This window comes from Geospiza fortis, unplaced genomic scaffold, assembly GCF_000277835.1.
Source record: "Geospiza fortis unplaced genomic scaffold, GeoFor_1.0 scaffold662, whole genome shotgun sequence".
NCBI classification, from domain to species: Eukaryota; Metazoa; Chordata; class Aves; order Passeriformes; family Thraupidae; genus Geospiza; species Geospiza fortis.
Window position 1 is genome coordinate 243,593 of NW_005054450.1, and position 14,362 is coordinate 257,954.

The 14,362-nt window shown below is 40.6% G+C and overlaps 1 protein-coding gene across 1 annotated transcript in view; it reads right to left on the bottom strand.

Moving 5' to 3' along the window:
• Window positions 1-6,356: 6,356 nt before the first annotated feature.
• The window catches only part of CUNH1orf159 (chromosome unknown C1orf159 homolog), a 13,277-nt gene continuing 5,271 nt past the window's right edge, over window positions 6,357-14,362 (bottom strand). Inside the window, exons 2-11 of the mRNA XM_031062540.1 lie at window positions 12,925-13,011; window positions 10,643-10,773; window positions 10,177-10,267; window positions 9,692-9,767; window positions 8,885-8,989; window positions 8,311-8,370; window positions 7,602-7,736; window positions 7,285-7,310; window positions 6,957-6,987; window positions 6,357-6,373 (exon numbers count right to left, since the gene is read on the bottom strand). Of these exons, the coding sequence (XP_030918400.1) occupies window positions 6,357-6,373; window positions 6,957-6,987; window positions 7,285-7,310; window positions 7,602-7,736; window positions 8,311-8,370; window positions 8,885-8,989; window positions 9,692-9,767; window positions 10,177-10,248 (522 nt within the window). The 5' untranslated portion in view covers window positions 10,249-10,267; window positions 10,643-10,773; window positions 12,925-13,011. The remainder of the gene's footprint in view (window positions 6,374-6,956; window positions 6,988-7,284; window positions 7,311-7,601; window positions 7,737-8,310; window positions 8,371-8,884; window positions 8,990-9,691; window positions 9,768-10,176; window positions 10,268-10,642; window positions 10,774-12,924; window positions 13,012-14,362) is intronic.

Consider the following 14,362-nt stretch of genomic DNA (forward strand, 5'->3'; position numbering starts at 1 on the left):
TTTCCCAGCTTCCAGGGGTGGAAGGGATGAGGGGAAAGGATTGGAACAATTTTCCTGGAAAAAGGAGGAGATAACAGAGCTGGGAGAGAGGATCTTCAGGACCTTTAATCCTCTGAGCTCTGTTTGTTTTCTGCTTTGTTTTAAAATAGAAATAATTTTCCTGGCCTATGGCTGAAGCAGCGCAGTCCCCTCAGAGGTGCTGAAACAAAAGTAATTCACAATTGTGATACTGAAATTGGTAAAAACACCAATTTATTGTTATTTTAATTCTTTTTACCTCTTTGAGGGTTGAAATTCAGGCACATTCCCCTCACAAACTGGGAGAAATCACCTTAAAACACAAAGGAAATTTTAAAAACTCCAGGCCAAGGAAAAGGCCTAAATCCCCTCAGAAGGGCTGAAACAAAACTAATTAGGAAATGGGACCATTGAAATTGGAAAAAACATCAATTTACTGTTATTTTTACCTTTTTGAGGGTTGAAATTTAGACATATTCCCCTCACAAACGGGGAGAATTCACCTTAAAACAAAAGAGAAGTTCTAAAAACTCAAGGCCAAGAGAAAGGGCCCAAATCTCCTCAGAGGTGCTGAAATCAAACTAATTAACAATTCTGATCACTGAAATTGTTAAAAACTACAATTTATTGCTATTTCCACTATTTTTACCTCTTTTGAGGGTTGAAATTCAGGCACATTCCCCACATAAACTGGGAGAACTCGCCTTAAAACACAACGGAAAAAGGCCAAATCCCCTCAAAAGTGCTGAAATGAAACTAATTAAACAACTATGATTACTGAAATTGGTAAAAACACCAATTTATTGTTATTTTTATTATTTTTACCTCTTAGAGGGTTGAAATTCAGGCACATTCCCCTCACAAACGGGGAGAATTCACCTTCAAACACAAAGGAAATTTTTAAAAATCCCGGCCAAAAAAAGGCCCAAATCCCCCCAGCTCCCTGAGGAAGTAAAAAAAAGTGGGAAAATTGGGGTGAGACCTCAAACTGCACCCAGACACCTCAAAAAAAACAACTTTTAAACCAACTGAGGTGGAAATAACTGTGTAATTTTCCCAGTATTTTCCCACCGGGGAACAGGAAATTGAGGAAGGAGCTGGAACAAATCACAGCCGGAAAATGGAGCTGGTTGATTTTTGTGGGGATTTTCCAGGATTCTCTGATGAATTCCATGAAAAAATTTGATTTCTGAGGGATGTTTTCTTCCCGGCGTGAGGAGCCCTCAGCAAATCCCCCCAAAAATCAAAATATCCCATCCAAAGGTTGAAGAATTTCTGCCCCATCCCCATTTTTTACCCTCGTGCTCCCTCCCGGATGAGAAATTGGTTTATTTTGTTTATTCCCACCCCAAATCCCAGTAGAAAAACTCCTTTTTTTTTTTTGCTGGCACTGCCAGCTGAGCCCCAGCACAAATATCCCGATGCTTTTATGGTGTTTGTCCTTGTTAAAGTCAAATTTAGCCCTTTTTTTTTTCTCTCAGCACCTGCCCTTTTCCACCCTGGGAGCTACCAAGCACCTGCACAATTAAAGCTTCATTAAAGCCGACTTTTTAATTGCCTCTGGGTCGTTGGAGCAGGAAAAACAGCTGGAAAAAAGCCTTGGACATGGTGAGGAAGCAGCAAAAATTCCATGTTTTCTTGTCAGTTTTACTGTTTTGTTATTTTTTATTTTATATACTTGCCTTGGTGAATTCACCAAATTGGAAGTGTCCGTCCTCAATAAACAACTGGAAATAGAGAATAAATAAGGATATTCCAGAGAAAAAGGGAAGAATAATAATGATAAATAAGGAATAATAATAAATAAAATTCTATAATAATAATAATAATAATCATCATCATCATCAGGGTATTCCAGAGAACAAGGGAAGAACACCACTAATAAATAAAGAATAATAATAAATAAAATGTAATCATAATAATAATGGAATAATAAATAAAATTTAATAATAATCAGGATATTTCAGAGAAAAATGGAATATTGATAATGAAAATGGAGTAATAAAATTTTAATAATAGTAATAATAATCAGGATATTCCAGAGAAAAAGGGAACTATCCCCTCAAAATACAAATTATCACTGCTCTTAACATTTACTCAGAGTTTTGTGATAAATTAAAGATATTTTTAAAGGTTTTTCTAAGCCTTGGGCAAACTTTTTTCTTATGCCAGGAATTTTTTTGGAGCTGGATTTGTCCTGGCCGAGCAAACAGCCCCAGCAGAGCGCAGCTTTTCATCAGGACCCATAAAATTGAATATTTTTTATTGGATTTCTGGCAACGCCCGGGAACGTTTGGTGCTTATCAGGCCCAGATAAGATAGCAGAGCTTGGGCTCGGCTCATTAAAGCCCGACCCCACAGCAGCAATTAACGAACTGGTTTTTTCCAGGGATGAGCAGCTCCAGAGGATTCCCGGGAAATGCGCGGGAAAAGCTCCATGCCCTGGGCCAAAACCCCGGGATCTGCTGAGCCAGGGATCCCACAGGATGAGCAGCTCCAGAGGATTCAGAGGATTTCCTGGGAGTTATTGGAAAACTCTGCTCCCAGCTCAACTTCCCTGGCTCAAAATCCTGGGATTTGCTGATCCAGAGGCAATTAGTGACCTGTTTTTACCCAGGGATTCAGGAGGATTCACCTGTTCCCAGGAATTACTGGAAACTTGAGCTCCCAGTTCAACTCCTCTGGACTCTCTTTGTCTTCTACTCCCCCCAGTGGCCACAACTCCAGGGATTTCCAGGGATGAAATGAAAAGAAATTAATGAAATTAACAGGAAATCCATGAAATAAAATTTTAAAAAATCCGTGGAATTGAAGGAAATCCGTGGAATTAAAAAGGAAATCTATGGAATTAAAAAGAAATCCAAAAGTAATCCATGGAATTGAAAGGAAATCCATGGAATTAAAGGAAATCCATGGAATTGAAAGGCAATTAAAAGGAAATCTGTGGAATTAAAAAGAAATCCAAAAGAAACCAGTGAAATTAAAAAGAAATCCATGAAATTAAAAGAAAATCCGTGGAATTAAAGGAAATCTGTGGAATTAAAGGACATCCAAAAGAAATCCATGAAATTCAAAATAAATTCCAAAGAAATCCATGGAATTCAAAGAAATCAACAGTGAAATGACATCACTGGGAAGGGGAATTGGGAATTGCAGTGGGAATTTCCCCAATCTCAACCCCAAAACCCCAAATCTGATCCCAGCGGGGAATAGGGAGGGAAAAAGGGAATTAAAGCCCAAAAAAGCTGAAAAGCCAGAAAAGAAAAGTTGAAATCTCTTTATTTTGGCACTGTTTACAAAGATACAAATGCAGGAAACATTGGGGGGTTAAAACCAAGTTTCAAAGCACAATTTTATTGTTTTCACCCCAAAGCAGCACTTGGGAAAGGGAATTTGATGGTGGAAAGGAAGGAGAAACCCAGAAAACTCAAAATTAAACCCACAGAACCAAAGCTCAACCCCAAACCCAAAACTAAACCCATAAAACCAAACTAAACCCACAAAATTCAACCACAAAGCCCCAAATTAAACCCAAACCTTGACCCCAAATCCAAATCTAAACCCACCAAACTCAAGCACAAACCCAAACACACAAAACCCAAACCCCACAAAATTCAACCCCCAACCAAACCTAAACTCACAAACCCAAACTCCAAACCCCAAAATTAAACCCAAACCCAAAGCTCAACCCCAAACCCAACACTAAACCCACAAAACCCAAACCCAAACCCCAAACCCCACAAACTCGACCAGGAGTTCACAGCAATGACAAAGCTGAACCACACCCCAAAAAACGAGAAAAAATTGGGGGATTTTAACATTTTCTGGGTAAAATTTTCAGGATTTTGAAATGTTCTGGGTAAAAATCTCGGGGTTTTCATTTTCTGGGTAAAAGTCACTGAGAAAAACTCGATTTTAATCACACACAGAATTAGATTTTTAGATGTTTACACATATCCCATTTTTAGACAGCAATTAAAGCAATTCCCACACGAGAAGAGACAGAAAAAGGAGCTGATCCTTCAATAAATTAAAATGTCAGCAATTAAGCAGGACAGGAATTAACACACAGGAATTCCCAGCTCCAGAGGTGCAATTCCTTGGAATCATTTGCATAGTTCCACCTTTTTTCTTTTTCCCCTTTGGAATTCAGAAAATCCTGGAGAATTTGGAGAATCCTCAGGAATTCTGAATTCCAGAATAAAACCTTCCTACTTGGGAAGGGAAAAAAAATCTCAGCAGCACAAAAAAGAAAAATAAATTGAAATTATCAAAATTCCAAGTTGGAATCTCCCAAATCGTCCAAAAAATTGGGAATTTCAACTGGAATTCCTTGGCCAGGAGGAAAAGAATTTTATTTCTCATAATAAAGAGGAAAAATTTGGAATTTTTTGGCACAGGAGCCTCTCCATGATTTGGGGTTTGCCCCTAAAAATTCCACCAAAATCTTGTTTTTTAAGGAGATAAAAGCAAATCCAGCTGCCCCAAAATTCCCAGAAAAAATGGGATTTTTCCATGGGATAAATGGATTTCTTCCCATCCCAAATTCTCCTCTTGGAAGGCTGGAACCCCAGGGAAATGTGGATCCTCCAGGTGGGAGGCAGATCCAAGAGCTCTGTTCTCATTTTCCCGTTAAAAAATTCGGGAAAAAAGGGGGAGAACCAAAATTCCCAACTCTGGGAATGCCCAGAGCTGCAACTCCAGGGGGGGACCGAGAAATCCCAGGGATTTGGGATGGATTTGGGACGGATTTGGGATGGATCCCAGATCCAGCCCAGCCAGGAGGAAAATAGTTGGAATTCCAGGGGCTGACAGTGACTTTTCCATGGATTTAGGACTTTTCCCACTGATTTAGGACTTTTTCCATGGATTTAGGATGGATTTAGGACTTTTCCATGGATTTAGGATTTTTTCCACTGATTTAGGATGGATTTAGGACTTTTCCATGGATTTAGGACCCTCAGGCTTGGATGGAAAAACTGCAGGGAGACCCAGTCAGGAAAAAAAATCCTTTTCCAGCTCTTTGAAGTTCCCAAAATTCCCCAGGCAGGACCAATTCCATGGGGGAAGCTGAGGCTGCTGCCTGGAATTGGGGAATGCCTCAAATTCCAGGGATTTCCCACACCAAAAATCCCATTTTTCCACTGGCAGGGGTTGTCTCGATCCCTGTGGCTGATCCCAAAGATCCCCGAGTGCCCCAAAAGCAGGAATTCCCAATTCCAGGAATGGATTATCCCTTGGAGAACATTTAATCCAAGGACTGAGCTGGAAAAATTCCCCAAAAAATCCCAGGATTTGGGATCAGGCCTGGACTGAGCACCAGGAGAGCTCCCAGTGGGATCTGGGATTTGCTTCCAAAGGATTCTGCATCTTAATTATTGTCATAATTAATTAGCATGGTTAGTTAGCGTAATTAATTAGCATAATTAATTGCTGTCCCAGGTTAAAGCAGTGGCACTTGAGAGGATCCCTTTGCCAAGTGCCCAGCCCGGAACGGATCCACATCCCAAATCCCAGCTCCAGCTGTGGGGTCACATCCCAAGGAAAACCCCCAAATTCCCAAAGGATTCTGTCCAAACAGGGAAAATCCCCGGAATTCCTTAAGGATTCTCTCTAAAAGTCCCCAGATCCCTCAGGAATTCTCCCCAAACAGGAAAAATCCCCCAGATCCCTCAGGAATTCTCCCCCAACGGGAAAAAATCTCCCGAATTCCTTAAGGATTCTCTCCAAACAGGGAAAATCCCCTGAATTCCTTAAGGATTCTCTCCAATACCCCCAAATCCCTCAGGAATTCTCCCCAAACAGGGAAAATCCCCCGAATCCCTCAGGAATTCCCCCATCCTGGGGCAGGACCCTCCAAAGCCCCCAGATGTCTCCAAAGGGCCGGCGCTGCCGTGAGCTGGGGGCGAGGTTTGGGACAATCCCTTTGGGGTTCCTGTGGGATCAGCGGCTCTCAGGGGTTTGGGACAATCCCTTTGGGGTTCCTGTGGGATCAGCGGCTCTCAGGGGTTCGGGACAATCCCTTTGGGGTTCCTGTGGGATCAGCGGCTCTCAGGGGTTCGGGACAATCCCTTTGGGGTTCCTGTGGGATCAGCGGCTCTCAGGGGTTCGGGACAATCCCTTTGGGGTTCCTGTGGGATCAGCGGCTCTCAGGGGTTCGGGGGATTTGGGGGTTTGGGGTTTCAGTGCGGCTTCCGCACTGCCGGGACAAAACATCCCAAAAAAATCCCTGGGAATGGGGTCCCAGGGAATTCCCAAAGGGGGAGGGATGGGATGTGGGGATTGAGGCACAGCGGGGTTTGGGGCTGGGATTTGGAGTTGTGATTGGGTTTTGGGTTTTAGTGCGGCTTCCGCACTGCTGGGGACAAAATATCCCAAAACATCCCTGGGAATGGGATTGGGGAGGGAATTCCCAAAGGGGGAGGGATGGGATGTGGGGATTGAGGTGCAGGAGGGGTTGGGGTTGAGTTTTGGGGGTTTGGGGTTGAGTTGTGTGGGTTTTAACCGCACAAAACCCAAACCTAAAACCCACAAAACCCAACCACAAAACGAAGCCTAAATCCCTGAAACCCAACCCCCCAAACTGAACCCACAAAACTCAACTCGAAACCCAAAATTAACCCCCCAAACCCAAACCAAAACCCACAAAACTCCAAAATTAAATGCACAAAACCCAACCCCAAACCTAAACCCACAAAACCCAACCCCAAAAACCCAACCCCAAGATTAATTAAGACAAAAGCAATCCCACGAAACCCAAGCAGAGCCCCCCAAAAATGGATTTCCCACCAGAAATCCCATCAATATTTTGCCCTGCATCAATCAAAGCAACAAATCCTGTTAGAAAAATCAAATCCCACTGGATTTCTGTTCCTCATCCCGAGAATTTTGGGGATTTCCCATTTATTTTTAGCACATTCCAGGGGAAATTTCCTCACCTGAAGAAGCTGGAGGAGAGATCATGGATGCCTGTGGAACAAAAGGACAATGTCAAAAAAACCCCAAAGTGTAACAGTTTTCCTTTAAAAAAATCTGGGAATTTTTTAGGGTTCCTATAATTTTCACTGTGTACAGAGTTTTTTCTCGGAAAAATAACTCTATTTTCCATTTTTGTCCCAGTTTGGGTCCAAAGAACCCCAAAATATCTTTAATTTTATTTCAGCCTCATCCATCAATTAAGGAGTTGCTTAATAAAGTCCCAATTTAGTTAATTAAAATGGAAATTCTTGTTTATTTAATGTTCCTATAAAAGCAGAATTCACTCACTGTTTCACTGGGCTGGAGAACAGATGCTAAAAAAGAAGAAAAAAAAAAGATTAATTAAGATAATTTTAATTCATTTGAAGGCTGGAATTGTTCATTTTCCAAAACTACAGCCATGGGGGGAATAATTTTCTTGTTAAAAAAAGGAATTTCCATTTGGAGAATTTATTGGGTGTAGGACTCTAAAGACTGGAGAATTTATTGGCACAAAATGGGGATTTTCTCCACAAAATGGGCAATTTTCAAGGAAAAATCCCCATCTCAGTCCATTAACAGAGCAAAGTTCATTAATTAATGGATAATTAAAGGGTTTTTTTTACCTTTGTTCCTTCTGTAGAAAATCTTTGGGAGTTTGTTGGCTCGTTTGAGGTAGAAAAAAGAAGCCACAGAAAGGATCAGGAACAAACTGAGGAGAAACGTCCCCAGAATGAGAGAAGCGGCGACTTCGGGGCCCCCTGGCAAGGAAAAAATGATCCAAAAAGAGAGAAAAGTCTGGCTTGGAGCAAAAATCTCTTTTTGTCAAAGGATTAAATCCAGATAAAGAGCAGATTCTGATTTTAGGTGCTTTTGCATCATTCCAGTGCCTGAAACTGAGTTTCAATCTCAATGGCAGCCGCCAGGGATTAAATCAGTTTTAACAAAGTGTAATCAATTAAATCAGTTTTGACATTAAATAACTTTTTAAACTCATTTTAGTGAATTAAACCACTTTAAACTCATTAAATCACTTTTAATTCATGAAATCTCTTTTTAAAACTCATTTTAACAAATGAAAGCACTTTCATTGGTTAAACCCTTTTTGAAGTCATTAAATCACTTTTAAAACTTATTTTAACAAATTCAAACACTTTTAAACTCAATAAATCACTTTTTAAACTCATTTTAGCAAATCAAATCCCCGTTTAAACTCATTAAATCATTTTTAAACTCATTAAATCCCTTTTTAAACTAATTTCTAATTTCAACACTTTTAATTCATCAAATCCCTTCTTTCAGATCCCAAATCCCCCCAAACTTCCAGGTTCTCACCAAAGTTCTGGATGAAAGGAGAGCTCATGTTCATGTGGGAGTTCAGCCCTCTGCTCCCAGCTGGGGAAAAAACCAGAAAATTTACACCAAAATCCATCCCCAGCCCAAGTTTCGCCATTTTTTCCCCTTCCTGCACACCAAATTCCCACAGGTTTTCCCACCCAAAATCCCACCAGGAATTTGGGAATGTTTTTAATATTTTGTGGAATAAAAATATCAATTTTTGCTGTGGGAATAAATGGCAACTAATAAATAAAAAAAGAATGAAAATTAATTAAATTTAATTAAATTCAAATTCATTCAAGGATGTGGGATAAAAAAAATCTCCAATTTTTGCTGCATTTTTGAGGAGTTTTTGCTGCAGGAATTGACGTCAATAATTAACAAAAATAATTACAATTAAAGTTAATTAAATTAAAATTAATTCAAGAACGTGGGATAAAAATCTCAATTTTTTGCTGCCTTTTGGTGGAATTTTTGCAGTAATTGATACCAATTGATTAAGAAAAATTATTCCAATTAATTCCGATTAATTTAATTCAATGTATTTGATAAAAATGGGTTAAAAACTCACAGTTCCTGCACTCGCTGAGGTTGTGCCCAGAGGGGCTGGCCAGGGTCTCGTTCCTGCACTTGATGCAGCTGCTGCTCCCATCCTCATTCCACCTCCGGTAGCATCCTGCCAAAAAACCACGGAAAACGGATAAAACAACAGAATTCCCAAATTTCTGGCAACGCCCAGGTTTTAGAGGGGGATAAAAAGCAGAAATTCCCTTTTCTGGGGGGTTACAAACAGCACCCGATTCCCCTTTTCCCACGCTAAAGAGGTTTTGGTCTCAGATTTTATTCCTAATTGTTATTCCCAGTTTTTATCCCAGGAAAACCAACAATTTCCCAAAGGGAAAAAGGAGAAGGAATGATGAGGAAATAATATTAATTAATTAATTAATTAATTAATTTCCACTCCCCAGCTGCTGGATTTTGGTGTTAAAGTCCAGAAAATCTGGGAATTTTTTATCCCTGGAATTCTCCAAGGCCCCAGTGATTATCCCAGAAAATTGAAATTTTCCAAAGGGGAAAAAGGAGAAAAAAATAAAAGGGAATAACAGAAGTCTGGGAATTTTTTATCCCTGGAATTGTCAGTGAGAATTCTCATTGAGCCACAATGATTTTCTCAGAAAAATAAAAGTTTCCAAAGGGAAAAAAGGAGGAGGAATTTGAAGGGAATAACATTTATGAATTAATTAATTTGCACTCCCCTGCTGGGAATTTTTGATCCCTGGAATTGCCCAAGGCCAGCGTGGTGCCTGCCCATGGAATCAATGATCTCTGAGGGCTTTTCCAACCCGAATTCCATGGACTGGTCCCAGGTAATTCCGACCTGGGCTGCACTGCTGGGTGACTGGGCAGGAGCTGTTGGAATCCAACATTTCCACACAACATTCCGGGTCTGGCACCTGAGGAGAGAAATTCCCAATGAGTTCCCACTTTTCCATCGAGGAAATAATAGTAAATATAAAAAATAAGTTAAAAATCCCCCCCAGATTTTCAGGATAATTCACTTAAAACCCACTGGAATTTTTTTTCCAGCAAGGAGAAAACTTGGTTTATTTTTAGTTTTATTTTTATTTTATAAATCAATTTTATTTTTCTAAATCCATTTTAGTTTATTTTTGATATAAATTTTATTTTTAAAAATCTATTTTATTTTGCTCTTAGAAATCAATTTTATTTTTCTTTTCTAAATCCATTTTATTTTTATTTTCTAAAAAAAACCACAGAAAATTTCAGATAAAAAAATAAAAATAATTTTTAAAAATTAATAGTAATAAAAATTATATTAAATTAAATTCCTGGAGCACCCACTGAGTTTTCCGTGGATTTTCCTGCAACTTCTGCCACGAGCCTGGTCAGGAGAAGCACGAAGGGCACCTCCATTCCCAGGAAAAACACGGATCTGGAGAAAATTTGGGAATAAATTCAAATTATTTATTAATGGCACCGGAAGTCTGCTTCCCTTTAAAGAAGTTAAAGAAGTTTAAGGAAAAAAAGAGGGTGGGAAGAGTAAGGAAACAGATGAAAAAGGATTATTTATTAAAAAACATAATAAAATTAAATTATTTAGATTTTTGTCAATATCTGAATACTCAAAGAATAAGAAAACACAGATGAAAAAGGATTATTGATTACAAAACCATAATAAATTAAATTATTATTCAGATTTTTGTCAATAGCTACTTATTCAAAGAGTAAGAAAACACAGATGAAAAAGGGTTATTGATTTAAAACCATACTGAAATTGAATTATTATTTCAAACGTGATTGTTCTTACCTAGAAGAACACCCTTGTGGAACAGGACATAATAAAGGGGAAATTTGGGTGGGAAAAGCCACTTGGAAGGGCTGGATCCTCCCGGGGAAGGGCACAGCTCCGTCAGCTCAGTCCTGCTTGGATTCCCATCCCTGAAACAGATCAGAGCAGAGGGTTCCTGAGCCCAGCCCTGCAGCTCTCCCAGCCTCTGGATCAATCACTTTTATTTCCATCAGCCAATCATTTTTATTTCCATCAGCCAGAGAGAATTTGGAAACATTTGATGCATCTGGAGCTGTTGGGCTTTTTTATTGAACCAGTTTGGAAGCAAAGCTGAGCTCAAAAAGCTGCTTTAAAGCTTCTAAACACTTAAAATATTTGGTATTTTTAACTTAATTTTCACTTAATTTTTCAAATTATTTTATTCCTACTTAATTCCCTCCAAACCATCCCAAAATTGGCAAATTTCACACAAATTGCCTCAGTATCAAACACCCACAGCAAAATAAATTTGCCCAAAAATCTGTTCCATGTTTGGCAGCATTTTCTGTGTGGATTTGGAAAAAAAAATTATTTTAATATATATATTTAAAGCCTCTGCCTGAATTAGAGGATATTTTTCCCTCACAAATTTCCCGCCAGGGCAGGAAAATGTTGGAATTCCAACAAGGATTTCACACTCTGGGAAGGAACAGCATTTTCTGGTCGAACACAACATTTTGCTGCCTCCAAGGAGGAGGTTTTACCTCATAAATTGAAATTTAGAGAGGAAAAAAAACCCTAAAACCTTCAGGAAACTGAGGATCCACCAACCCTGAGGAGAAGTGAAGCGTGAGGGGAGGTTTGGGCGGGAAATTGGGAAGGGATTGTGAAGGAATTCCCAGGGAATTTGTGGCTGCCCCATCCCTGGAATTGTCCCAAAAACCTGAGATATTGGAAAGGACGAGCTTTAAATTCCCTCCATCCCGTCCCAAAATTCTTGTGGAAAATTAGTGTAGCACAATTTCCTCAGGGTCAAACACCCACAGCAAAATAAATTCCCCTAAAAATCTGTTCCATGTTTGGCAGTGTCTTCCCTGTGGATTTGGGGGAAAAATAATAAATATATATAAATATTAAAAAAAAAAAAGACATTTTTCCCTCATGATTTTCCTGCCAGCTCAGTTTGGGGGAGGCAGATTTCAGAATTCCAGTGAGGATTTCAGAGCCTGGGTGTCAGGTTTGGAACAAATCCCAAATTTCCCATGGGAATGAACCCCGTGAGGGAATTCTGCCTCTTGTTGTGCCTCAAAAGGAGCACAAACACCTCAGGAACACCAAGGGCTTTCCTCCCACTCCTGCAAGCAGAATGTTTTCATTATCTCCACAGTTCCCATTGTTTTCTGCTGCATTATCAGCATTTTTCTTGCTGGAGCTTGGGAAAGGATGGAAGTGCAGAGAAACTGCGCCTGAAATTCAGGTGGTTTCACAACTCCCTGCGTTTGAAACCACATCACACCCAAAAGCTGCTTAATTCTGAAGTGATGATAAAGCTGAGAGCAGGCCAGAGAGGGCTGGAAAAGCTGAATGAAAAAAACTGAGGAGAAAAGCTGAAATGACAAAACTGAGAGAAGAATGGAAGGGTTTTAAACATTGAAATGATAAAACTGAGAGAAAAATCAAGGGTTGGAAAGGCTGAAATGATAAAATAGAGCAGAATCAGAGAGGTTTTAAAAGTTGGAATGATAAAACTGAGGAGAAAATTTGGAATGATAAAACTGAGTGAAGAATTAAAAAGTTGGAAAAGCTGAAATTATAAAACTGAGCGCAGAAGCAGAGAGGTTTTAAAAGCTGAAATTATAAAACTGAGGAGAAAAGCTGGAATTCTAAAACTGAGAGAAGAATGAAAGGGTTTTAAACATTGAAATGATAAAACTGAGAGAAGAATGGAAGGATTTTAAAAGCTGAAATTATAAAACTGAGAAGAATGAAAGGGTTTTAAAAGCTAAAATGACAAAACCAAAAACAGAACCAGAGAGGTTTTGACAGTTGAAATTATAAAACTGAGGAGAAAAGCTGAAATTATTAAACTGAGAGAAGAACTAAAGGGTTGGAAAAGCAGAACCAGAGAGGTTTTAAATACTGAAATGATAAAACTGAGAGAAGAATGGAAGGGTTTCAAACATTTAAATGATAAACCAGAGAAGAATGGAAGGGTTATAAACATTTAAATGATAAACCAGAAAGGAATGGAAGGGTTATAAACATTTAAATGATAAAACAGAAAGGAATGGAAGGTTTTAAGAGCTGCCAGTGTCACTCACCTGCAGGCTCCCAGGAGCCCTGTGCACCTTGCCCAGCTGCCAGCGAACACCTGGGGCTCCTGCTTTGCTGCTCATGTCACCAGGAACCTGCAAAGGTTTAACAAAACAATCTTCTATCAATCCCAGCTGGAGCAGGACTCGTTTTTCCAGCTTGGAGCTGAGCTCAGTCCTGCCCTTGCCGCGGCTGGGGTTTTGTAACAGCGCTCAGCAATCAAAAGCTGCGTTTAATCAGAGCCACCTTAAGCCAGGCTTTGCTGCAAAAGCTGCTCCACACCTGCCCTGAGCAAACACTCATTCATATTTACTGCTGGGACACCTGCTGCTCTTACAGCAGCACGAAAAGTCAGGAGGAGAGATGAATATTCCACAGGGAACAGTGGTTTGGGGAAGGAGAAGTGAATATTCCACAGGGAACAGTGGTTTGGGGAAGGAGAAGTGAATATTCCACAGGGAAAAGTGGGTTGGGAAGGAGAAACGAATATTCCACAGAAAAATGTGGTTTGGGAAGGAGAAGTGAAAATTCCAGAGGGAAAAGTGAATATTCCACAGGGAAAAGTGGTTTAGGAAGGAGAAATTAAAATTCGACAGGGAAAAGTGGGTTGAGAAGGAGAAGTGAAAATTCCAGAGGGAAAGGTGGTTTGGGAATGGGATAAAGGAATGGGTTGGAGGGGGTTTAAAGGGCATTCAGTGTCACCTCGCTGTGCCCCCGCGGGCTCCAAGCATCCCAGGGATGGGATATCCGTGCGATAACCAGTGCCAGGATCCCGGCAGCCTCACAGGGAGGGATTTCTCCCCAAAATCCAACCTAAACCCGCTCCTTCTCGCTTGGGGTTAATCCCCCTTTGTCCGGTTACTCCATCCCTTGGAAATTCCCCTTCCTGCAGCCCGAGAGGGTCACAGCGAGGTCGCCCCAAAGCTTCCCCTCTCCAGGCTCAGCAATCCCAATGTTTCTATGGCAAATTTGGATTTTTTTCACCCCTAAACGGTGCACCAACACCCGTACTATTGGGACGTGCATTTGGGGGAAGCTCAGTCCGGAAAAACACACCAAAACAATATCACCAAACACCCACCGCCCCAACAAGCTCGGATCGGCAAAAAATCCTTTTCAACCGAGTTAAATTATTAGGAAATAAAAGTTTCACGGGGGGTAAGAAGGAGAGGATTCCTCTCCAAACGCAGCTGGCCCCAAAAGCGCTGGGCAAGGAGCAGGAACAAGGGGCGACTTTTAATCCTGAAGCCCTTTAATCCTAAAGCTTTTTAATCCCAAAACCAAACCCCTCCGACCCCGCTGGTGCCGATTTCCCCGGAGCACTCGGTGGCTCCATGAGGAACCTCTGCCTACCGCGAACAATGGGGCCGCACCCAGGGCTCGCCACTCGCCCCGGCGCTCGCCGCCCGTTCTCCCTCCCGCTTCCTCCTCCTCCTCCTCCTCCTC